Source organism: Periplaneta americana, chromosome 15, assembly GCF_040183065.1.
Source record: "Periplaneta americana isolate PAMFEO1 chromosome 15, P.americana_PAMFEO1_priV1, whole genome shotgun sequence".
NCBI lineage: Eukaryota > Metazoa > Arthropoda > Insecta > Blattodea > Blattidae > Periplaneta > Periplaneta americana.
The window spans coordinates 50,896,586-50,924,534 of record NC_091131.1 but is presented as its reverse complement, the minus strand read 5'-3'; the positions used below and the strand labels follow the sequence as shown (position 1 = coordinate 50,924,534).

The following is a 27,949-nucleotide window of genomic DNA, read 5'->3' as shown; positions in this document are numbered from 1 at the left end:
CAACCTGTCATTATTTTAACACAGTTATACCACAATGATCATATCAATTAAAGAAAAGAAAGTTGAATAATAATGTTTATAATGTTTGGGGTGGGAAACAGTAATCCGAACCTGATAATGATTAAGATTATACTTTAAGTGATCCACCAAATTGTCTGTTATGCTGTCAGGAGCATGAAATGTATATGGATCATCTGGCAAGCTGCACAGCCCTTCAAATAGCTCAAGACATCATATCGAAATATTGGAAAGCATGAAGGAGAATGACTTCGTTGTTAAATCAAGAGCATTAGTTACGATACATAACATAACATAACATAACATAACATAACATAACATAACATAACATAACATAACATAACATAACATAACATAACATAACATAACATAACATAGCACAGCATAGCATAACATAACATAACATACTTTAAGTGAAAATCTGCTGTGCTGTAAATGATAATTATGCAATATTTCGACGATTCGTGAAGTGAAGTACTTCTCCATTTCTGCTTAATTTAGAGAATAAATAAATTCAATGTACATAAATGTACGACGTTTGAGTTTATCTTTTATTTCTTAATTTATTCCTTTTAAAATATGTATCTAATGCCTACCCACTTCACTTGCGTGATTCGGGTTCCACATATTGCGGATAGATGGCAGAACTGTGACCCATTTTCAAGTTGCACACCACTTCGAGTGGGCCACGCTATGCATGATGTGCATCTGTGAGAGTTATGTCATGTACTAAGGTGAAGTGTATGTGTAAGTGTAGCGTAAGGATTAGCCTACATGCATAATTTCTATCTGCCACGCAGATCATGCTCCATGTGAATTAGCTACATTATAGTGGTATTTATCTTAGTTTTGTCTGTGTAGTCTACGGATTTCTCTTTTAACTATAGCACTCTTTCTTTCATATTTCATTTTCTTTTGAGAATTACTATTATCTAAATAATTTAAATAGGTTTCTTTGTTTTCGTCAATAACTTTTTTTTGTAATTCTTCGTTCCAAGTTTACAGGCCCCGTCTGTCATATATTTCCTCTCTTTTACCTATAAAGCTTTTAATATAAATTTGGTTTTTTTTTTTTTTTTTTTTTTTTTTTTTTTTTTTTTTTTTTAGACTAATATTATTGCTTAAAGGCATTTAGTCCTATAATTGGTTTAGCCTATTCTTATATAAATCTTTATTACTGTCCTCTCTTAATAAATTTACTTCAAAATTTTCTATATTATTTACATTTTTATTTTAAATTTTCTTCCATCTTGCTGATATTGTAAATATTGATTTTAATTAGAAATGTCCTGTCATACTTCCTCTGAATCACTCTTGGTCTTTGTTATTGTTTTCATTTTCCGACACATTGGATTTATTACTACGAATATCGCTGTAGTTTAAAGCAAGAGGAGAATGGCAACGAGATGAACCTGGTAAGAAGGTTTGAAGAAACTAACTTTGACACGTCACTTATCTCCTAACGAAGTTGCGTCTCACTTAATTTACTTAAAACTCATTGCCCTTCACTACAATATGTATGCGTATCCGTATACCTCACTGCGTTAATTACTTCACATGAGTTCGAAATCAGTGGAATCTTTTTAATTTGAAATCTAAAGGAGAATTTGAAAAAAAAAATTCGGACATTCAAAATTCGAATTAACCAGCAAATAATGTTTTAGAGAATTCATATCAATAAAGGAATCTACAGTAATGAGTAATGGATGTGCAGTGTACTTTACCTTAATTGCTGCCATGTCCCCCCTCCACACAAATATTAGGCTACCAATAGAAGAAAACACTTCAACTTTCTTTGCCAGCGTATAGGGAATTATAAGTACGAACACTGAGCGTCGGTACCTTTGATGTAGCAGGGACTTATTTCAATGACCTTCAAACCAGCTATACCAGCATCAGCGTGAGGGTCTGCCTTTTAACCTAAAGTTGGCGCTGATATCGCACCAGCAATCGAAAGGAGAAATAAATTTTAGCAGATATACCAGCGAATAGGGATTGCCTTTCCATCGTTAGTGGGTGCTCGATTACACTAACCTCCAAGTTTGAAAGTGGAAAGTGCGCTAACCGAGCACATGCGCACAGAAAAACAGAACAGGAAAATTCGCTCAGTGTCTATTCTTCATAATTCCTATTCGCTGGCGCTAACTTGTGTATGTTCCATGGCTTCGATATTGTGAATGCAGAAGAGCTACTAACGCATTAACTTGTGTACATACAGTATAAAGATTTTTACAAATTCATTACAGTATCTTCAATGTTATTGACTGGTGGGCAAGGGGAAGAAGGTCACATTCACCTGTAAACAATAGCGTTAGCCATTCCGCCCATTACCTGCGGTCAGTCACCGTGTAATGGTACGAGATCAACAGTAGCAACGACCTAGTACTGTCAAGATTAAGAAAAGAATTTGAATTCTTGGAATCATTAATAATCCAGTTTACCGAGAAACGCTTTTGGACCTTCTCTAGAATTCCAGATTGGACACTATTTTCGTTGAATCCAACGAAGTCCTGGCTTCGAAGTAATCAAATGTGAATTCGAAAATTCTAATTAAATGCGAAATTTAACAGTGGTTTAATTATATTACAATTAGTCATTATTATATTATAGTAAATACAATACCCAACATATAACACAATATGCCTAGAACAAAATAATATTGTTTAATATAATACTAACCATAATTCATAACTTATAAGTCTATACACAGGACAAAGCATTCAGTGATTCTTACAAGATATTCCATAACAACGATCTTCTTCAATTTTGTATGAGACATTCATTTTAATACTTATACTACACAAGAATCATGTGTTTTGCGCGTTTGTACGTACTTGTTTACGTCGCAGCATTAATCATGCAAAAAAACTTAAACAAATGGTGGTGGTGTAAAACACAACTACTTCCATCGAATGGCTAAGCCCAGGAGCACCCGTTAAGCAGCTCTTAAATCAGTCACACAACAACAAAATATTGACGGAATAAAAATGACAAAGGAAACCAAAATACTAAAATAAAATCTGCCCCACACTTACTTAGACTACCACAAATATTTGGTGTCATATGTGCCATGGGTGGCTGATCTCTCGAACCCCTTTGGTGAGATCTACAACTGGATGAGAATTCTTTTTATACTATGAAGATAAGCATAACACTTAAAGAGTCGTACGATCTATTTCAGTTCACTCAGCGAAGCGGAAGTTCAAGCGATTTCTGGGCTCCAAAGACAGATCTTTTCAATATTATGATGAACAATTCGACCGTCTATTGACCCGCGCAACGCATACGTAATAACATTCGTTTTGTACATAACAAGGAGAAGATGCGTTTTTGAGAGTACCGATTCTGATAGCCTATCGTTTCTGATGGGGATTAGATGTGAAACTTAGTACTGCAAGGCCAAATTATACAACAATTCAATATTATACATCTTGATTACACAACTATATTTTTATGGTATTGGCACGAAAGTTGCGGTCTGCAAACTTTCAACTTTGTATGTCTTCCCTCCACAGCTGCTGCAACTCTACCTACATGGGTTAGACGTTAGATTGGTAATGGAGAGGTCTCGACTTCATGGAACCTATTTCGTTACCTACCGTAGCTCCCCAATTCATCACGATGATTAGTGGGCACCGGTCCCAATACACTGCCGAAACTTGGTGAGAAAATTCCTTTCCCATGAAGACTTGAACGAGCGCTCATTCCGACAATGCGAGTCCAGGCATGACACCTTAGGCCACGACGCTACGCTAGAATATTCACACTAAAAGAAACAACATTGAATAAAGAGGACTTTGTAAAATGTCACCGATGCCCGTAACCTGTGAGATTTAAATGATAAAAGGGAAATATTTAGTACCGGTAACTGTTACATCAGGGTTTATTTCGTCAAGAACTTGACACCATGTGACGTATCAATTTCTTCCCTTTCATAATTCCAGCCACGATGCAGTCAGAAAATGACATTTCGCCAATGAATCGATAACTAACAGATTTTGTGACATTTCACGTGGGCAAGGCAGCTATGGAGGAGATATTCCGTATAGGTTGTTGTCATAGCATTCATTTGATCTAATCTAAGTTTTTACTAATATAACAATCATCATCACTCGACACCTTCTTCTTCTTATCCTTAAATATGGCACGAATTCTTTACGTAGTGAAATACGAAATTTGCATTAATATGTAGAAAAAAATCCAATCATGTAACTAAATATGCAGCAATGAAAAATACATTATGAATGATAATTCACCCTAACTTATAGTAACTGTTGTAACTTTCAAATATTTACTTCAACTGAATAACCATTCTTAAGCTGACAAGAGCACCGAGAAAGAGGTAAACCTAAAAAACTATAGTCAAATAAAGAGTATCTTGGGGCAGAACAGACTCAAATGAACCTAAACATGAACTCTTCTTTTTCATGAAGATGACATCATCATCAGCTCGAAATCCCACTCAAGATCATGGTGTTCCAAGAAGTCATGAAGATGACAGATGTAAAAAATAAAGAAAACAAAAACAAACCCGAAATCCTAATTTTAGGAATAAAATAAAATAATCCATGTTTTTAATTAATAAAAACGTAGGAAATCTACGAGTACTTATGCTACAGCCACATTTAACATCAGATTTAAAAGCAAAAAATCGCCAGTATTAATTGAACTACAATTCAGTTTTTTATGTGCTTGTTAGAACTGATTTCCAACTTATTTTACTGGCGTAATTTTGGCGCTCCCCAGCCCTTACTACCGTAAACATCAAATAAATTTTCCTTTGTCTTCAACATTTCACTTTATTTTGTCGCTTGTGAAACATTTCCCCTTAGTTAATGAATTCTAGGATTCGTAACTGTTTATATTTTGTTTTGTAACTTATCCTTGGCTTAATTATATCGATACCTATGTTACTGTAAAAGACATTAAAGAACGTCATTTTAAGTAAAAAAAAAAAAAATCTACGCAACAAAAGTAACTCATCACGAGTTTATTGGTACTTGCAATTGTTGGCCAAGTTCAATGAACTGTCTATTTACTGAAGCATTGGTTCTACCAAAACTAACTACAGTATGTCTTTAAAAATCAATAACATAACTAAGGAGTAAAAAAAAAATATATATATATATATTTTTTTTTATCCAATGCCACCAGGTTGTCTTTTCGACATTTCTGGTCTTCTCTCCTGGTCGTGGCTTAATTGTAACCCACTTCTGAGGTTGGGGCGCCTGGAAGGCGGAGTTACATTACCCCGATGATGTGATAGGATGATTATGATAATGTGGGAATCGAACCCGGGACCTCATGAACTATACCCAGAAGCTCTGACCATTAGACCATGAGGCTGGTCAGGAGTCAAAATATATGTTAAATTTTAATATACAGTAACAAATAAAATGCTTTAATTTGGTCTCTTGCCTTAGTTATCTCATGAATGATATTTTATCGGTGTCACTTATGAGGTTCAAACCTGTCTTCGGATAACAACAGCAACAATTCGGTAAAACGTTTTCTAGATCTATATTCCAGAAGGAACACAACAAAACTTACGCAATTGCATAAAATCTGGGCTATATCGTTCATCAGATCCGGATTTTGATAGACAAGAAGTGACATAAAACGACTTTAAACTCGTTAAAAATGAACCAAAATTTACAAGAAGTGATGTAAAATCTGAACAAACAGTAGTAGTTCATTACAGATCAAGGGACACAACAGTCACACTATTTTATGTAGATTGATTTCCATTTCTCAGTATCAATATTTACTAATTTAATACTCTCTGGATTTGAGCGAGTGCATTTGCCTTAAACATTGTTAGCATGCTAGAACAATTTTTTACCTTTACATATCGAACCAGTTACATTATGAAGACTCGTATACGTATGTTTTGAAATATACAAACTTTTAGTGCTCTGTATGTTTATGTTTAAAAATATCATTTCCACTGATCGAACACATCTTTTAGTTTTCTTACAATCCGGTTTTCAATGCCATAAGGTCTCAATCGAAGTCGCTGTTTTATAAAATACAACGTGCCAAGTGCAGAATATCCTGCCAAAATGTGAGTATAACATGTTACAACTTGGTTAATTGGTTATTTTATGACTACCGGTAGTTGAATAAAGATCAGAGCTTCCACTCTTTCCGCCACTGTGCTCAAAAATTCACAGTTGACGTAAATAATTAATTACACTATCACAATAATAACAAAAATTATTAATATTAAACAAAACGGTCCGTTAGTGTTTAAACTGCCACAGTATTGTATACTTTATATACGAAGTATAGACGGAAAGTAAAATTGTGGTGTGCAAAAATCTGCTTCGAGATTTTTTACGAGAAAATGGTTTTCGACATGACATCTAGGCCTATCTGTCCATCTACATTTCCGAGTCTGTGTATAGCGATATATATAACATACTTTTACTAAAAAAATGTATATTTATTCTTTGATATGCAAATGTATGAGTATTAAACAATTCTATTAATTGCTGAAATGTAATTATATTATATGAAAATGTTTCTCGCCTTCATAGGACAACTAACACCCCAAGATTTTAAAAATATCTACTTCTTCTAAAACGGTATTTTATTACATTTATTTTTATACGGTTTTACCGGAGCGTGGTGCCGACCACACCATTTGATCCCGTGCCGAAGTCACGGCAGTATGAAATGCGCCTTCATGGCGTGCAAAGGTTACAAATTCCCAGAATCAAAGAAAAATCAGTTACTGATTTACGTGAACCAATAACATTTTCATATGTTATTGTAAATTGCGTAGCCTAATCTTTGTGAAAGCTCATAAAACTATAAATTTCTCAAGATCACCAAGGTAACGAAAACGTTTCATAAGAGAGACGACTCTTTCACGATATTCTCTGAAAGAGATTATTGCGGAAATGTATTCAGCGATCGATGAACCACTATTACTGTAAGATTTTCCCCTTGACTGTACACACTACTTGGGACTGGCCACCAGCAGTAGGAAAGTTATTTTAGGTTGGACGTCACAAATATCTCCTGCTCGTCGTATGGTGTAGTCTGCTGTCGTCAGCGCATCTCGCTCCTCTTACTCTCGTCTGGCTCAGGGATGCTACCGTCGTAACGCCGTACGTCGTTTCAAACGTCCACCTTTAATCCTTTTATCATAAACAACAATACATTCCATCGTTAAATAGAGAGCATTAACGAAAAACCTGATAAAACACTGTTGCTGTGATCGTGCAGCAGCATCACAGTTGCGCTTGGACTAATTACATGGTTTGGTTTTTTCGAGGTTTTTCTCAACTGTAAGAAGAGTGTCATGTAATCCCATGGCGAATCCTCCTCGGATTCATCTTGCCAAATACAATCTCGCTACAACAATTCCACCGACACCATATTATAACATAGCAACGCCAGCTTCTACAGTAGGCCTAGAAGTTGAAAAAACATCGACATTAGGGGGACACTTATATGAGTTTTAAATCTTTTACAACTTTCATCCAAAATTTATCAATTTTAAACTACATAAACATGCCTGCAATACTATCATCTGTATAAAATTTGGTGCCATTAGGGCTAATAGTTTTGAAATAATATTTTTAAAACATATTTCATATTGACGTCACTAAAAAGGCTCCTTGCGTCACAATTTTCACATTTTAAGTTCACATTAGCTCAAAAGCTTCAAAATAGTCATGAGAACAAAATTAATTAGCTTTTTGAGCTCGGTCTAAATAGAGAGTCACAATAAATTTTTAAGTGGATTTTCTTAATTTTTCACCATTATTTCACCAAAGTGTCCCCTTAAGGTACCCTTACAACAACAACGGAAGTACTTTCTTTTGATGAGTTTATTAAAACATCTAGGTCATCCTGCTCGTGTAAGATCTTTGGATATATCAGGAGGCCGTGGATTATTGCGATTCTGTTTCTATTGTCATTTTATAATTATGTGGCGAGTATTCATTTTAACTGAATACAATTTATTTTTAATGATTATGATAATTATGATTAAGGCGGTGATGAATCGTGATATGTAAATTTTCAATCCGGCATTTGTCTTTGTGACTGAGCGAAACTATGACAAACCTCAGTCAGATTGGCTGGCCAAGAGTTTTGGACTCGCGACCTTCCGAATACGAATCTAGTGCGTTGTCATAGCACTGAGCTACCTCAGAAGTATTACGATGCCGCTAAACTTAATTTCTAGAGTTTCATGCAAACACATTTTTGTTCTCATAACATCGAGAAGTTGGTTTCTTGTATGCCGTTCCTCTTATTTGTAGCTATGTCGCAAACATAATCGAGATGGGAAACGTGCATTTTATACATATCCATTTTGTTTTTTTTTTTAGTTGGTTATTTTACGATGCTTCATCAACTGCTATGTTATCTGCCTTCTGAGTGAGATGAAGGTGATAATGCTAGCGAGGTAAGTCTAGGGTCCAGCGCCGAAAGTTACCCAGAAATTTGCTCTTAATGGGTTTGTACGAGACAATTTATCTGAGAATTTTGTAAGATAGATGCAATCTTTTTTTCTAAAAATTAGTGGGTCTCTATTTGAAATAACATAGCATGACGATTTATCCAACATCAGATGAAACGAATTATTTTCTTGATTTCATACACATAATGACGTGACATATCACGTAGCATGTATGGGCGAATCCAGAAATGCATATAGATTGTTAGTTGGGAGACCGGAGGGAATAAGACCTTTAGGGCCGAGACGTAGATGGGAGGATAATATTAAAATGGATTTGAGGGAGGTCGGATATAATGATAGAGAATGGATTAATCTTGAACAGGATAGGGACCGATGGCGGACTTATGTGAGGGCGGCAATGACCTTAGGGTTCCTTAAAAGCCATTTGTAAGTAAGTAAGTAATGACGTGACATATGTCTAAGAGACGTTTTCACCAACAAATACTAAAAGAATACTAGATAATACGTTGTTTGTTAATACAGGCTACAGTTTTAACAATTGTGTCAATCTTCTTTCGTGCATTTCGATTTCCATATGGATGTAAGCTAACATTTTTGTTTCGCAGATAGTTGGAACTTCCGCGAAAATTGGGAATAGTAATGTAGCCTAAATCAGGAAGGCCGGTCAGAATCAAAGCTCTTCTGAACGCCACAATTCATCCGCTTCACGAAGGGAAAATTAGTGCAATATTACGATTTTCTGGGAATCAATAAACAACGAAACCGACGGTACGAAAATAGAGGATCCAATACAGAAAAGTTTTCGTTAGTGCAATTGATAATCTAATACGGTATGAAGATATTTTGGGATGCAAGAAAACGGTGTGAAAATCAAAGCCAAGGATGATGCATGAAGCGGACTACTAATGAATTTAATTGCTATGAAGAAGTTACCGGAAAAATTAAACAACGTAACATTTTGCCGCTCTTCAATTTGATGGAAACACAAATTATATCTTCGTCTCATTCTCGTTATAGTATTATAAACTTTTTGGATGGTTCTATTCACAGCTGCTTTAAATATTTCAACATTAGGAGCCTATGTCCTATTAGTGACTGATAAGAATCAATGACGTAAAATTTTAGTGTAATTAGTACTTGTAGCATGGGGAGAGAAGCATATTTCCGTTCTTCATTCCAACTTCTCTCGGTTTTCGTATACTACCTTCATGATAACTTTCTCGAATTTCGTATACTATCTTCCTGATAACTGTTTTCGAGAGTCTGTTAACCAAACAGTAAAGCAGGAAAAGTTAATTACCAGAATTCCATAAAAATATCTTTTCCAAAGCCTCCATAGTACCACTCTGTAGATGCGGTAATTAATGTTTGTGTCCTTATGACAGTTATCTTTAAATAACTTGAAAACGATTAGAGATATCTCAAAACAGATTGCACCATTATATATTTTTTTCAGAAAATTTCACATGATTTTTAGTACCTACATGACCCCTTTCCTCTTAAAATTTCAAAGTTGCATCAAAATAGCGGCTTTTGAGATAGCTGAAGGCTAGAATCGAATGTGTCACTGGTAGAGAATTTGGTCTTACAAATACAGGTAACACCTACAGTAATCGAAAATCGAGCATATGGAAGATATTTATATGGTTCCAGATTTTTGATTCACGCTGTATAATAAATAAATACCACGATACCTATTTCGGTGTTTCAGAAAAGAAAGAATTCATAGTTTCCATCAGTAAATAGGAGGTAGGCCTATTGGGATTAAAAAAACTACCACGATGGGATTCGAACGCACTACTTTTAGTCTTGAGGTCTGACGCATTATGCACTACACCACAGCTTCATGCCGGTAATTTTTTTCTAAAACAGGTACAATTATAACGAAAATGAATGGGGGTGGAACAGAATGCAGTACAGTGGCGTACTGTCTCATTATTTGCCGGCAATTTTACAGATTTTGTAAAAGCTAAATCTTGAAAATGCGGTTGATTGTTCTTAACAGTTGGGCTTCATCCAATTCCTAATAATGTTTGAAACCAACCCATACCATTACATATCCCTATTTCATTTTAATACGGATTGTTATTGTTCAGTCGACTGTCCAAAGAGAGGTCTGAACCTCACAAGTGATACTAACATGGCACCACTTATGAAACAACTAGGCCAGGAGGTGATGGAGTAGGGTGGCCAGTTCCTTTCCCCCTTCTTTACATACAGAATATCGCCGATTAGCTACACATTCAATAGTGGATTATGAATGTCAGATTTAAACAATTTTAACAACTGATAATTCTGATATTTTTCGTCGGAGACCCTGGGTTTTCTATCTCAAATTGCTTGTTTACAAGCCCTCCATAACCAGATACATTTATTCGGTTGAATTCTGAATACTAATTAATTAGTATTAAATATCAATCCAATACTTAGGCCTACAGTGAAACCTCGATTCATCGTTTTGTTCTGGACTTCTGAAAAAAAAACTGTGGAAACGGGAAACGATTGATACGGGAACCTGTCTAAAATGAATATAAGCAGTCAAATTTACTTATAGTACACACATGTATTCATATACTAAAGAATGTGTGGTACATGAATGATTTTTTGATTAACTTACTTCATTTCTTGTTGAAAAAGTCACTAATTTTAATTTGCTTACTTGCACCTTTACTTTTTAAGCTAAATAGTAGCTTCTCAATATTAATAATGTTCACTTGGTCTCTGTCGGCGATCTCGTGAGCATATATGAATGCTCTCATGGTCTCGAACGTACTTAGTGCTTCTTGAAAACTCGGCACTGGTTTGGGATCAACTTCATCATTATCGTCACTGTCGACTTGTCCCTCCTCCATGGAACTTCCACTCGCCACTTCCTCACACATTTCTTCCACAGACAGCACACCACATGTCGCGAGTTCTTGGTCCACAGACACATAAGCGTCGAAATCAACGCCAGCGGTTCCTGTCCCCAGCTGAGTCCAGTCTTCGTCTTCATCATTTGTGTTGACTTCCGACATGTCTGACTCTTCATTTCTCTCCCCATAACCACATTTTACGAAACAGTTCTGAATTGTGAACTGAGTCACTTGTTGCCATGCCGAAACAATAAAGTGAATGGCCTGTAGTATGTTTATCTTCATTTTGACCTCTTTCCTTTCATCCATCAAACATAAAGCCCTCTGTACTAGCTGTTTCCTATACGCCTGCTTGAAGTTCTTTATAACTCCTAAATCAAGTGGCTGTACAACACTGGTGCAGTTTGGGGGATAAAATATCACCTTCACATTCTTCAACGAGGATGTGTCTGGAGAATGTGCAGCACAATTATCAATAAAAAGGAGGATTTTCCTACCTTTTGCACCAGAGAATTTATCAAGAGCGTGAAGAATGTCTCTGAAAATCTCCGATGTCATCCATGCTTTGGAATTAGCATAGTATTTCACAGGTAGTTTCTTCACGTTTTTGAAACACCGTGGTTTTGCAGACTTGCCAATAACGACGGGAACTTGTTTGTCTGAGCCATCGGAGTTTGTGCACAGCAGTACAGTCAGTCGCTCCTTCGCACTTTTGCCTCCGTGGCAGGATTCTCCTTTAAGTGCCAGCGTACGGTCTGGAAGACAGTTGAAGAAGAGGCCTGTTTCATCTGCATTATAGATGTCCCGAGGCTCGTACTCTTCCAGCAGCTCCAGGAGTCTTTGGAACCAGAGATCCGTGGCGTTGGTGTCCACAGCAGCACTTTCCCCAGCCAGTTTCTTAAACACCAAGCCATGGCGTTGTTTGAAACGAGAGATCCAGCCGTTCGATGCGGAAAAGTTCTCAATCCCCATTGTTTAAGCTATTTTTCGAGATTTCTCCTTCAAGATGGTTCCATCAATGGGAATGCCTGATGCTCGTGCCTGTTGATACCAGGAAAAGAGGACATTTTCTAGCTCGCTGTAAGTAGACTCCTTGCCTGTCTTCCTCTTTTTGGCTGCTGTACCATACTTATCAGCCTGCTGTCTGATTTCTATTTTCTTTGCCATTATGCAATTTAGAGTTGAAGGTGGCAGGCCAAGACGCTTAGCTATGTCAATCCTCTTCTCCGTTGGATTTTTCTCCACCTCTTCTATAATACGAAGTCGTTCTTCTAAAGTCCGAACTTTTTTACATGGAAATGCCATATCTGAGAAAATCAGATTAGAATCTGCCAAGTTAAAAATACGAACTGTCGAGAATCGAACACGTGTGATAGACTGCGTACACAACTTGGTGGAAGCGCGGACTGGAATGTTTTACAATAGAAAACGATCGATAGGACATATGGACCCTTCTACATTGTCTTGCCAGGCAAGCTGTGAGGAAGGTCGGTGCGTAAGCAGGCCAATAACCATAAAACTTCACAATTGGAGCTTGCAGCACAACATTCTGAAGATATCAACTGCTACAAGCATTTGTAAGCTTGTTGCTGTTTCTTAAAACTGATCAATCCGGGATTTACACACTTCAGGACTAAAAAATCTGGCCAATAGATGCGGGAAAACGATAAATCGAGGAACGATAGATGCGGGCTTTATAGTCATAGTTTAAATAGAATATGTTCAGGGACCAACGAATTTGAATGATGGATCCGGGAAAATGATACATCCGGGAACAATAAATCGAGGTTCCACTGTACTTGATTTTCAAAATTGTGGTTGAACATTCATAAGCGCTTCTGCTTGCGATAATCTGCAATAAAGCTAATCGTACTTGCCTCCATTTTCAGCTTAAAAGGTCCAACATCACCAAACGAAACAATTTTCAGTTTATTCACGGGCACCTAGAACAATCATCTGCTCGCTACATGCCTCTGTTGAAATAACGCACAAGATAAGCTTATCCACCGGCAATGGATAGTTTTCATTGCTGCATGCGCTCTCATTTTAGTGAAAAAAAGGCATGCACAATTGAATGCGTTGCTTGTATGTGTAAAGTTGAAAGAAAAATTGAGCCGTGTAGATATATCTTTGTCCCGCGCCGTGGCGTCGCGGTCTAAGGCATCCCGCCTAGGACTCACGTTACGGAATACGCGCTGGTTCGAGTCTTCATGGAGGAAGAAATTGTCTTATGAAATTTCGGTCAGTGTATGGGACCGGTGCCCACCCAGCATCGTGATGCACTTGGGGAGCTACGATAGGTAGGGAAATCCGGTTGCGAATACCAGCTATAACGGCTGGGGGGGGGGATCATCGTGCTAACCACACGATACCTCCATTCTGGTTGGATGATCGTCCATCTCTGCTTCGGCATGTGGGCGTGAGGCCAGCAGCCGGCTGGTCGGTCTAGGCCCTTCGCGGACTGTAGCGCCACGGATTAAAGATGCATCTTTAGGGGAGCTTAATGGCTTAGGCTTAATGGAGTGACATTTTAAAATCTTTTAAAATTATAGTCTATTATTCATCTCAAAAAATGTTGAGTTCATCGTGTATACTTAAAACTCCTTAATTTTATTTCTACATTCATGTTGATTGATGGTAATTCGCTTTTAACTACGCAAAGAATAACCAAACGCTACTCACTTCTATGCGCATTTTTTCAGTATAGTATTTATTAGCAGTCGTTATAGCAAAAGCTATTGACATTGTCGGAGAAGTATGAAGGATACTTAGATCTACATTACTGACAGATAATACTGGTAAATATGGTAGAGGGAAGGATTTTATGTGGAGAATGAAGATATGTAAATTCTGTCATCCTTTCCTGCTCTTAGGAGAGGGCAGTTCTGTTCTAAAGCTTAGCTGAGGTGCAGTATGTTCAGTCCTGTAGGAACTCGCTCCTCTATCGACCAATGAGTGACGAATCTCTCCGGGAATATCGCTGATGAGTATTCCCTTTTATTCCCTGTTAAAACGCTTCACATGCCAAAATATTCATGCGTCATAGGAACGTTGTATATAAAGGTGAATAAACATTAGTGATCATTCTTTACCACTATCAGGAACTATTTCTATCGCATTACTCCTGTACACTTGGTCAAAATGAAAGTAGCCGGTTTCTTGAGCAGCGAAAATTTTCTAAGTCCCTTTGGGTGAGCGCGCAGTTCACTATCGTAAACCTCTGCGCGCCGTTTTAGTTAACTCCATAATACAAGGCGCTGATTTGGGCATGCTTCGAATCTTCGTAGTGAATTTTTTGTTTTGTCCTTTCTTTTATTTTTTACAACTCCTTTTAGTGTAATATAATCAAATAATTTTGCTTATGTTAATTCATGTTACTTACAGATAATTACAAAATTGGTGAAAATTTGTGGTTATAATTCCAGTAAATTAGGATATATTTTGTCATCAGAATTGCAGTTTTTCTTCTTGTTCACAATTGCTACGTTTAGGCCCTGATGATCATGGATTTAGATTAGTACATAATAATCACAACTATAGCACAACTTGCAAATTAATTATTGCCAATTATTTAACCGTCAACATATTATTTACTGAAAGTTCCTTAGGCAATAGCGTATAAAGCGGCAAGGATTAATAAAATAATTAACACGGCATTTTAATACCTCCACAGCATGCTTGGCGTGGAGCAGTGGTTAAGCTACTTAACTTCTATGCAGACAGTTCGAGTTCGAATCTCCGTAGTGAATTTTTTGTTGTGTTCTTTCTTTTATTTTTTTACAACTTATTTTAGTGTAATAATTAGTCAAATAATTTTGCTTATGTTAAATCATGTTACTTACAGAAAAGTTAATTAATAAATTGGTGAAAATTTGTGGTTATAATTCCAGGAAATCAGAATATATTTCGTCATCAGAATTATGATTTTTCTTCTTGTTTACAATTACTACATTTAAGCCCTGATGATCACGGATTTAGATTAGTATAATAATCATATTCCCTGCAGCACCAACTTGCAAATTAATTATTGCCAATTATTTAACCGTCAGCATGTTTATTGAATGTTATTTAGGCAATAGAGTGCAAAGCACCAGGGATTAATAAAATAATTAACACAGCATATTAATATGAAAGCCCCTAATTGTCGTGTTTATTGTTACTTCCATCTAGCATCAAAAGTTTCTATTAACACGAAAAAGACAGTAAAGCGAAAAATATTCAAAGGATAAAAAAGAATGACGAAAACCTGTTATATTTTCACTGATGCATTTAAAAGGCAAAAGAAAAGTTTAGTAACTCCAGGAAGATTTGAACGTGCAACCTCACGAACTGTTAGCTATCGCTTTACAAACTATGCTAAAAGTTTCACTGCAGTTAAAAATGGCATTGTAACGAGCAATGGTCATACTCCACTTGAGAACCTGTTTTATAGCGTTGGTGTTACAATATTCACTGTTTAAACACTCTGAATGATCTGTCTGTTTTAAATCTCATATATGAATTATTTTCTCGTAAGATTTTAGTGATTAATAGTTGTGTTCTCCATTATAACTACTAGAAGAATATACGCAATATTTTGAACAAAGTCTGGCTGTCCCGAGCGCTCATGGAAATACCCGATTCGAACTTAGTCTCTCACACGCCGGGCACTTTCATTTTGACCTAAGTGTACGTATTTCTAACGAGGCGCCGATTCAAATGGTTTACTGATGATAATAATCATTTTAAAATCTGTTCGTTTCCTTATTAGTATTAACACTAGACATATTGGAAAAAGTGTAAGAAACAGTATCGTGAAGAATTTCATGACATGATGTATGTATTCTTTTTGAACTGAAAAATAATAAAAAAGACATCATTGTTTTAATACAAAACCTAATATTTTACTTGGTAGCCGGGATTCCACGGTATATATATATATATATATATATATATATATATATATATATATATATATACTGTATAAATGCACTGTTGAGCGAAGAATCTACGTAAAGATTAATTTTTAATCCTACAGAATTTATCTGTTATGGTAACAATGATTATTATTCTTCGGCCAACAGAGCATATATATACTGTGGAATCCCGGCCACTAAGTTACTCAATTGAGTGCGCTCCTTGCATAATGGCAGTTGACTTAATATATGTCAACATACAGAGTGTAACAAAAGTTTCTGTAACAGTATATTAAAATTATTCTCTTGTTTAGTTTCCATTTTCTCAGGAACCATGACCAAATTTTATGGTGTAGGAGTTGGAACTATTTGATTGTGGTGTGATGCAATCCTTTGTTAATAATTTGATTGAAAATGTGATATTTACCATCAAATATTTGAAGAAAACTAAAATTTTCACTGTACCAGAAACTTTTGTTACACTCTGTATATGCCGAACATGGAGTAAGGCGAAAAAGGGAAAAACACTAGAGTGGGATTCAATCCGGTGCTGTGGCTTGAACTTTGCATAGCTCAGTGGTTAGAGCGCTTGATACGTAGAACCGAGGACCCGGGTTCGATCCCCGGCGCCAGAACGAATTTTTCTCCTTTAATAACCATTGTTACCGTAACAAATAAATTCTGTAGGACAAAAAAATTAATCTTTACTTTTACCTAATATTTAACGTTATTCAATCCTCGAATTAAGATTCTTTAATCACTTTTTTGTCTTGGGAGGAAACTCTGCGCCGTGTTCATTTCCGCGTTTAGAAGAGTTTCATTCCGTGTTCGCGTAGTGTCAGTTCGAGATGAAGTTCAAGTATGGACCTAGTTCGAAACACATCAAAATATATGGTTATAAAGAAAATTACATTTGATTTCTTATAACCTATATTTGCTAGCACTGTTTTATTGTGTCAAGAATTCCATTTCTGAAGTAGGAACATTTGCAAGGCTGAACTATTTCCGATGAGGAATGAGGGAGGATAATGACGAGCAGAGTTGTGAAAATGGGACCTGTCACTAAGCCTCTCATAATATATTGTCGAGATTCTCTTACGCATCGTAAATTTGCGAAATATACATTCCTGCTTTACTACTTTCCATAAGAAACCACGCTTAGTATCTTCGTCATCATTCTTATCTACACTACTGAGTCACTGAAGCTATCCTACGACATCATCTTTATTCTACGTCCTAAGCTATCTTTCTAGTACCACTTTCTTTGTCTTTTTACCACGTTAAATTTTATATTGATCACTATATTATGAAGTTTCTGATTTCTTATCATGTTTTATTCGATTTTAATTTTCTTTCCATTATTCTTTGTCATATGGCAACCTCACAATTTTTTTTTTATTTTAGTAGATTATTTTACGACGCTTTATCAACATCTTAGGTTATTTAGCGTCTGAATGAGATGAAGATGATAATGCCGGTGAAATGAGTCAGGGGTTCAGCACCGAAAGTTACGAAGCATTTGCTCATATTGGGTTGAGGGAAAACCTCGGAAATAAATCTCAATCAGGTAACTTGCCCCGACCGGGAATCGAATCCAGGCCACCTGGTTTCGCGGCCAGACGCGCTAACTGCTACTCCACAGGTGTGGACCCTCACAAGTTTGAGAAGACATGAATTTAAAAAAATAATCTTTTTTAGGTCTTTTGAAGTTAAGATAGTCAGTTGTCTTCTCTTTGACAATTACATATCCTTCTAAATGTATATACTGTACAGATGCTTAATTATTTCGGAATATGGTCGCCATTCATTCTATTTATTCTGTTAACACGTTCTATTTGTGCTTATGTTCAGGCAATAAATTTGTTTAATATTTAACGTTTTCCTGAAATCTTAACTTCTTACTCAATACTGTGCGTCCTAAAAGTCTCTCAAAATACTCATTAGCTACTGTTTGCTTATTCTATTTTGGTTTCTGAATTCAAAGACACGCACAGTAATGTATACAGTTTTATTTTCTCGGTAGGCCTACATGCGAATATCTTAATCGTTTCAAATTTCACATGAGGTGAGCGGAACGAGCGGGATGAGTTTCGGCCTCAAAATGTCTTTCTTCCCTGTCAGTTGTGGCTGATTCTTCTATAACAATTTTTCCCTTTTGCGTTTTTATTTGTTTCCAGCCAGGAGAAAATCCGGTGCTAAAATTTGCCGAGCATTACATAATTTACGAGAGCGAAAAATAAGGAGCACAAGGAAAATCATGGCACTAACGCCCTCCTACACGTGGAACTTCCTGTATGGAGAGATTTAAAGACTTGTGTCAAAAAGTTATCAAACGTGTACCTATAATATGTTTCTGCTTCATGCTATGTCAGATAACATGCGCTTGGGACACCGTGTGAACTCGAATAATATCAACAAATTACCCCCGCACGCCTAAGACCACTGAGACTTTCTCCTGTTTGGTGTACAGTATACGGAAAGGTATCGGAGGTCACAGGTAGCTTCTAGCCCTAGCGGCCTAGCCGATTCGAAATTCATCGAAGCGGTTGTGGAACTGCTTATATAGGCCTAATCTGAAGTAATGATACTAATGACCACCAGTAACGTATTTTAAAACATTATTTTCATTTCCTGATATAGGTATCCCTTTCTGAAATAATAACAAATGCAGTTTTTATAATTATGTATGTTATTTTTCATAATAGTTTGTTTTAAATTCAACAGTTCTTTTATCACATCATTAGTAGGCTGTCCCGAACTTGGGGCTGGAAAATTTGGTCATACTATTAAACAATGATAAAAAAAAACGCTATTCTTTATCGATGAAAATAATATGACCATAATAGCAATTTTGAAAAGAGAATGACTAAAGAAACCCCCAGACATTTTGTCCGGCATAAATCTTAAAGAATAAGTCAACTTGGACTTATGTCACGTAACTAAGTTACAAGCTGGGTCATTCTAAAAGTGTATGAAACAACACAAGCATTCATAATGTCAAATATAAATATCGTTTCTATAAATAGCTGGGAGTTTCTTGGATAGTGTATCCTAAACTTCTAAATACCGTATTTTGGAATGGTTGTAACGTTAAAATGGGATGTAATTTAATATGTCAAACTGTATCTATTGAGTTTCTACATTTTTTGTAAACAAAGTGGTTCATTTTCAAAGAATTTGCAAACCGTCGCTCTAATAACCCTCACAGTTGACTAAACTACACCTAACTGACATTATGGACCCAGTAAACTACAATTAAAACACCTATTTAACGGTCGAAACTATCATAATGGGTGGAAAGTGTAATACTGTATATCCTGAGAAAAACTATATGGATCTTCACTCCCACCCGATAAGCTGAACAGTGACTGGAGTCTGAAATTTCACCTTTTCATATTTAGGGCCTATTTTTAAAAAGTACAGTATTTTAATTAATATAAAATGCTTATTCAATTATTTTATAATCATAATTAATATGAACGAAATTACAGGTCTTGTAACACCTACTCTGAAGTTAAAATAATGTAAATTCCAGATGTATTTTAATAAAACTCTGAGATTAAAATTAGTCGCCTAATAACACATATTACAATAATAACGAATCTATTTAAAAGCGCTAGCGCATGACCACTATGTTTGTTACATACAGTGTGAACAATACTTTCCACATTTATATTATAAAACTTGCAGAAGTGACCAAATTTTTCTTTAATTCGAAATGACGTAACAGTAAGCTTAAGGCTTGCATTGAAAAGAAAACGCTCACCACCTTGAAATACATTGCCATCGGTAGGCTTCCGAGATGACCTCTTTTAATCCCTCCCACTTTTAACACTAAAATTATCCTTCAGAACATTCGTCCTCGTTTATTTCGCCAATATTTCAAGTAAGAAATATTCATTCGAAATCAGAATCAATTTTCATGTGAGTTGTTGATAATAATATAGGCTAATTACATGATGTCAGCTTCAAAACATATCACAGAATCATATTCGAAGTTAAATAAACTTCTTCCGTCAAAAGTCAAATCATTACTAAACAACATATACACAGTCCCCTTTACTTGAAAATTTCTACTTCTACTATTATACGATATACTTACCACAGTTAACGAATCAGGAATGAGATTAAAATTCGATAATTCACACGTATAATACTTTTTTGTTCACTTTTAACACACAACAGCTCATAGCATAACTATTAATATTATACAAACACACCAATATTCACTTCTATAATTATTTTTCACATCATTTCTCACTCCACATGCAACAGACGACTCATGTTTTGCTACCATCTTTATTTTTTAATATGATTCGAAGGTCCGAAATGCAACGCTATCGCCATCTACTGAGAAATGCAATTACTGGCGGCAACATTGAATGAATGGCTTGGCCTTGAGCCATGATGGATTGTTGAATGGCGGCATATTTGGTTTATTCAAACTGTTTGCGTAATTAATTGAACGGCTTAGAAGTCAATCAGTTTAAGTCATTAAATGGAGAAAAGGAGAAAATGAGGTTCATTATTAGATTGTCTTTTTTATCTCATTGATTAAAAAATTAACTAATCAGTTATACATGTGTGGCAATAACTGAAAATACTGGTACCCGTAACTTAATAAATACAGTATATTATTTGTCTATGATACAGACTCGCAAAAAGTGTCAATCATAGACGCCAACTTGTGAAATTTATTGGGAGTGTCCACTCAGAAAAGGAAAACCACATTCAAGTTTTAATATAATTTATGTTGAAACTGCTGAAAGTCCTTCTTCATTAGAACAAACGACATTGTTAATTGGTAAACATAAACAGTCTGTTCATAGTCTGTTTAATCAATAATTATTTCATTATTAACAATACTACCATTTTTCATGAGGATTAAAATAAAATCTTAACATGTTGTACCACAGCAGGTGGCTCTTTCGCGAATTACGATTTCATAGCATATGTTTGCCTGTGAATTTCATTTCTAGTGATGAATACATTTGCGATTTCATCCAAATCTAAATGAAGAGCTTCTTCTCTGTGAGAATGAATGATAGCTACATCATTTGTTTAACTATTGACGCATGGTAGACCTAGTGTAGGACTTTAAGTCTACGAAGAGAGAAAATGATCGCTCAGCAGTAGAGATAGACACTAGTATTGTGACAACTGGTGGTAGCATGTCACCAATAAAAGCTTCTTTCCGAAGGAGATTAAGAAGTCTGAAAATCTGTGATGTGCTGCATTTTTGATCTTGCAATATCTAATAACATGTCCTTGTGTAAAAGTAGCCTCTCCTTGCCCAAGTCATCTACATAAAATAAGAGAATTTCTCCAGTTCCTTATCATCGTCATTCAAACCACCAATTAGAAAATGCTGTGTATAAACAATATTGGGGTGCTTGGCACCCCCAGTAGTAAAATTATTTTGGAGGTGCTCAAAATGCAAAGCACCCCCAAATTAAGCGCCTATGGTATCAATTAATGAATGTAACTACTGTATTAGAGGCAAAAACATAAAAAAACGTTTACTTATTGTTTGTCCATAGAATTTTTTTAACCTTTTTTGGCAAGTATAATTTTTTATATTGTAATTAGTGATTGGTATCATCAATCATCACTGTGATCACGTACACTTCTCTGTTGCCTTTCTGTAGAAGTACTGGTAGCCCGAGTTCTGTGTATTTCTGATGAGGCTTGGGAGAGAACAATAGTAAGGATGATACATAGATGGTATGTACAGCAAGTCTATGTCCTTTTTTTTTCTGCATTTCACAGGCCTAAAAGCAGTGTATAGTGGCTCTTCAGGTACTACCGAAGAAAGTTTTGCAAGTTTTCCTTTCTTGCTTTTGTGGTGTTGGTCATATGAAACTCAATTTCCTTCTGCAATGTAAGTTTAAAGAATACCTATCTTATAAAGTTGATCTTTGCAGTACGGTATTTTAACAATTGGATTTTATTTTCATTCAATTTACCGGATGTCCCTCAGTAGTGACCTTCCTGTTTGAGTTAGCCTTTTCTAGACATCTAGAGGGTTTGAAAAGAAAAACTGTTCATGTATCATCCTGATCACCTCAAACAGTTGTTGTTGTTGTCAGCCTGGTTGGCACAGTTGGTATAGAGCTGGCCTTCTATGCCCGAGGTTGTGGGTTCCATCCCAGGCCAGGTCGATGGAATTTAAGTGTGCTTAAATGCGACAGGCTCATGTCAGTAGATTTACTGGCATGTAAAAGAACTCCTATGGGACAAAATTCCAGCACACCAGCGATGCTGATATAACCTTGGCAGTTGCGAGTGTCGTTAAATAAAACATAACATTTTTTTAACATTCAAACAGTTGTTTATGTTTTGCTATTTTAACGATGTGCACACAGTCTTCAGGTCATGCTTTTTGGCCTCTGATTCAAGAAATTCAAAATCTCCATCGTTTGGGAAGTAGCTTTGACCTGAAATAAGAAATTTATTATTTCTTGTCTTTACATTCGTTGTATCATCATTAAAAAGTTTAAGCAAATGAAGGCCACTATCATCTATTACAGCTGCAACACCTGATTCACTAGGCTACAACACTTACAGAGCATTGAATAACTAATTTGATATGTTTGAAGGAAAAAGTTCTCGAATACTTATTTTGATAGCTTATCTGTAAGAAGAAGAATCTCTAATTCGACTTTGTTTAATTGGTGCACTTTGTACTAATAATGTATACAGAGTGTCCCAAATTTATGTATACACATTTTGAAACACTATTTCTCAGCAACCAGATGAGACAGAAATACGATTTTTGCGGTTTTATATTTCTTAAGCCCGTACATGTTCAAAATGGCCCCCTTCCACCACAGTAGGTACACTCCCAACAACGATGTACAACAGAACAACATACCAACTGGATTGTTGCTAATGGAATATCATTACAGGCAATCTGAACTCTTAGTTCCTCCAGTGTTTGTGGTTTTGTGGTATACACTTTAGAGCTTCCCATAGGTAGAAGTCTGGAGGGGTTAAATCCGGAGATTAAGGCGGGAACTCCACAGCACTTACTCTTTGTCCTATCCATCTCTGATTGCGTGTGCTATCGAGAAAATTCCTCACATTGACATGAAAGTGAGCTGGAGCTCCGTTTGTTGAAAGTAAAACCCATTTTCATTCTCAAAGAGGTCATTAAGACCGTGGAATCGTGGTTTCTCACGAGAACATTGCCTCATTGACTTCTTTGGGGATTGTGCAAAAGCCAGCATGACTGCATCAACATTCTCGTTATTGGTGGAACTTCTCTTTCTTCCGCACCACCCTTTCAACACATCTTGCACCATTCCGTCGACTTCAAACTTGTCTCGGATTCCTATGATAGCATTCTCCACTTTCCAATAACATTTCAGTATCCACTTACGTTCATCGAACGATAATTGCACAGCCATGTTTGTTTATAAACAGATGAACATGTTTCCATGCTTTCCACTGCCTTCTGAATCATAAACCGCAAAAATCGTATTTCTATCTCATTTATTTGCTGTGGAATAGTATTTCAAAGAGTGTATACATCAATTTGGGATACTCTGTATATTTTGTTTTATATGATCAGCAAGGACATGGAAGGTTTTGAAAATGTTTTCACTTGCTTAGGAAGTACAGTTTGAAAGCAGTTACGTTTATATTTGCAATCTGTATTAATGAATTCTGTCCTGGGACTTATCTGCTACTTGTATTAATAAAGCTCTAACTCTGCATCTCTTTACTCTGTTCACGTTTCTCTTCTAATTGCCTGGAGTTCTACTAATTTCTTTTTCTACTGCGAACCTTGTTACCTATGTTTTCCCCATTTATTTTCATTTCCAATACCTACGCCTATTTGCATTCTCATCATCATTGGTACTTCTGCTACCGAATTCTGAATTGTCATTTACAGAATTGTCTGAATTAAAAACAATGAAACTTAATGTTCTGATATTCCATTTGCTATTTTAATTTTTCTTCTTTCAGATTTAGGATTTTAATTCAATGAAGCTAATATTTTCTCTCATTACACTACAGCTGTCGGAGACAGGGGTAGGTACTTGAAAATGAAGCTTGTCTAAAGAATGTGGGTAATTTTGTAGATAATAACCATAGATGTATTCCTCCTTCAGTTTTTCACGAGTTCAGGGCTGCTGTGATGAAACAGGTCCTAAAGAGAAACACAGAATAAGGTGTTCCCTCTAGGAGCCATGAAGGAGCAAAGGGAGTTTGGAGGTAGAGCTCCATGCTTTCTTATTATTCATTGTTCGATACACTCTTTTAACACTTATAATCACTGAATAACTATATGATATCTTGACTGTGTTAACCAGTCAGCCAGGTAAATTGCAAAAGTTAAAACAATAAAGATATCATAAAGTTATTCAGTCCATGCCTTCGTAACCTTGGCAATAGAATGAGGTTGTATTGTCTGCACCATGCTCCGACTGACTTCAAAATAAGCCTTTTACATTCTGAAGCTCTTTTTCTTTAGATGAAATGCAACATGAAAATGTAATTTATAACAATGACATCCATATATGACACACATTACCAAAAAACCAGAGATATCAGAAGACAGGTAAAAGATTGCCTTGAAAAAGATGTGACAACTTCACAATCAATAGACAGAAATGCGTTCATCGGAAAGATTGACATTTGAGTGTGTTGGAAATTACCTTTCACATCCTGTGGACATCCAAACTCACATAGTTCTAATATCCATTATCTTATACATTCTGGGACATAATCCTTGCACTAAGAACAAGAGGAGAAGGTATAACAATGGACAATTCATTTGACAACTTCTCATAAAATAGTTTTATTACTTACTACCGTACTTAAAATGTCTAATAAGAAAGTACGTGCCATTCAGATGAACGGTTTATTTATTCATTTTTTAGAACAATTCCATTTGCATAAATACACTGAATATGCTAATATATGAAACAGTTTTATAGTGCATTATTTTAGCACTAATCTAAACAAAATGTTAACATACCTAATTATTTAACACATCATAAAGAATAAAATTAATTATTCCATAATTTGTAATCATGTATCAGAAAATGCATGAGATATAGTATACTATCAGTTACCCAACTGCATGTCAACAGACCTGAGAAACCATGATTTTCTTCTGCCTTTAATCAGAAGGCCATTCAAACTTCACCAAGCCTTACCAAATAACGTTTCTCACTACTACACGATTATATTATTGAATGAGAAAATAACAGCAAAGATAATTATTTTGTATACTATTCATTTATATTAAACATTTTTTACAAAATTTTTGGTTTATAATTGAAACTAAAATAATTCAGATGTTACTGGGATCAATATAATATTAAAAGTATACTGCATATGATCAGTTAAAAAAATAAATGAACGAGTAACTTTTTAATTTATTTTACACCTTCTACATTACAATACTGCTATAATATTATGATCCTTCTCAAGGCCTAATGAAATGTGCTAATCATATATCATAACATATACAGTAGTTATAATACATACAGGAATATTTAATTACATTTATGACGCTTGTATAACATCAAACTAAAAATACAGTAACAAAAGTTTCAACAGAATAAGAGCATTTTTCAAGGTTCTCGACCATTTTTCAAAATTATTTTCTCTTCCGATTCATTTTTCCAAAAGAATATTTTCCCTCGTAAATGATTTCCTCATTTTCATTTATCTTAGAGTTTGTTTTGGTGTTGTTATGCAATGTTTGTTAAGCTGGCATTACGATGTATTTAATGTAATGTACCAGCAGTAATGCAACCTGATCAAAAAAGTAAAACACACGGTGTATAATGGAGCTACTTACGATTGCTGTGCTTTACGCCAACTTAAGAGTTTGTCAATGTCAGACTTTTCTTTCCCATCATGTTAAGTTTCCTGACCATGTGTCTCCTGCATAAAAATGAGGCAAAGATAGAAAAAAAAAAAAAAAAAGACAAAATTTAAAGCAAATAGCACAAGTCCAAAATGAGCTTCAAAAGTTTATCTTGGGAGCGACAAAACTTCTTACCTGAAGGAGTAAATTTAGAAAAGCAATAAGAAGAGAGATGGTGTGATCAACCTGCAAATTCTACTTCACTGAAAGATGTCTACAATATCCCCAACATACACAGCAGGACTCCTTAAAGTAATTGATTTCTTCTATACAATTAATTCCAGAAGAAACCAAATCTGAACGATGTAATAATGTTCACAACCAAAGAGAACTTGTGATTTTTATGAGAAGTGTCATATGGTTCAACAGAATATTTAAAGTTGGTCTCATGATTTTTACAGAGCTATTTATTGTAATTGTCCAACGCCGTCGTAATGTTGTGTTCAAGACAATCTGCCTTGGACTAGTGTCAAGGAATGAGTACTAGTTCGAATCTTCGTGGGGAAAGAAATTCTCACATGAAATTTCGGCCAGTGTATGGGACTAGCATTGTTATGAATTTGAGGAGATACAATTGGTATCAAAATCTGATACTACGAGCTAGCTATAACGGCTGGGAGGGGGGGGGAGATGACCATGCTAACCACATGCTACCCCTGTATTGGTTGGATTATTGACCGCCTCTGTTGAGGCACGTGGAAGTGAGGCCAACAATCAGCTGGTAGACCTTGGCCCTCTTTCAACTGTCACACACAGGATGAAGATTATTATTATAATTATCATCAATTACTATAATGGAATTGACAAAAAGACTAGTAGCCCATGCTGGCGAAGGTGCCAGTACCGACTAAAAAAAGAAGAAATTTCTTACACCAAAGTTCTCTGAAATATTTTAGGTAAAGCTCTTAAGTTATTACTTCAGATAACACTGCCAAATGCAATGATGTGATACTCCAAAAAGAAAATTAAACAGTCCTACCCAATGCATTAGTGTCACGCACTTTCATTTGGGCCAAACCGTATACAGGGGAATTACATGAACAGTACAACCCACAAAACAGGTAGTTCAAAGTGGAACGTCATATGCTACTTGCCCTTGCCTTTGTAACGAGTATCTGTGGAAGATGTTCTGAATATCTTCGAAAAATTAAGAAAAAATTGTGATGAACTGTTAATTATCCTTAATTATTTTGATATCTATCACATTTTAGACACTGCCGCAGTGGTCTAGTGGCTAGAGCGCTGGACATATAATCCTGTGGACTCAGGTTCAATCCACAGTGTACCCCAGATTTATAGCTTATGTTGGTTAAATACGTGGTCCAGGTTTTCTTCGGGAGCTCCAGTTCCCCTGTGGCATCCCAACAAATCTCTATCATTTCATGTCATCGCGGGTATAACATAGATCACCCTGAACAATGACTCCATCGGTAAATTAGTCTATACAACTGACTTCATGTGGGTTAATAACGAGCAGTCAAATACCTGCCATCAGTTAAAAAAAAATAAAATAAATAAATGAATATCTAAATAAAAAGTACAAAGGATTGTAGGAAACCACCATCTTAATTTTTACTCTGCTTTGGCACAACTACAAAAAGAGCAAGATGACAGTGAATCTATGAGAAGGGAGTTCAAAATGGGCGTACAGTGAAAGAAATGCGGAAGAACGTATAAATAGCTGGAGAGTTTTCTAAAGTATGAAACTTATAAACAAGAAAATCGTGCGCAACCTTGGACAAAGTGTTCAATTTTAAATCCTCTGGAACATCATATTGTAAAATAAATAAAATTATTTTTGTATCCATAAAAATTGCCTTTCCAGTTAATGAGTTTCGGGAAAATAGCTTCGGGAAAA

General features: G+C 35.7%; 2 protein-coding genes across 3 annotated transcripts in view; both read right to left on the bottom strand.

Moving 5' to 3' along the window:
• Nuak (Nuak family kinase 1) overlaps nucleotides 1–20,500 on the bottom strand; it is a 103,872-nt gene extending 83,372 nt beyond the window's left edge. The window contains exon 1 of one of the 2 annotated variants that reach the window (XM_069847199.1): nucleotides 20,308–20,500. The gene's annotated coding sequence lies outside the window, so the exon portion shown is untranslated. The remainder of the gene's footprint in view (nucleotides 1–20,307) is intronic. The other variant, XM_069847198.1, reaches the window with a different exon arrangement.
• On the bottom strand, nucleotides 10,999–13,107 carry LOC138714914 (tigger transposable element-derived protein 4-like). The gene has a single exon (XM_069847197.1). The coding sequence runs from the start codon at nucleotides 12,280–12,282 to the stop codon at nucleotides 11,074–11,076; it is 1,209 nt and encodes a 402-aa protein (XP_069703298.1). The 5' UTR covers nucleotides 12,283–13,107; the 3' UTR covers nucleotides 10,999–11,073.
• Nucleotides 20,501–27,949: the final 7,449 nt, after the last annotated feature.

Excerpts from the sequence above, each read along its gene's own strand:
- LOC138714914 (XM_069847197.1), bottom strand. The coding sequence starts at position 12,282 with ATGGGGATTGAGAACTTTTCCGCATCGAACGGCTGGATCTCTCGTTTC.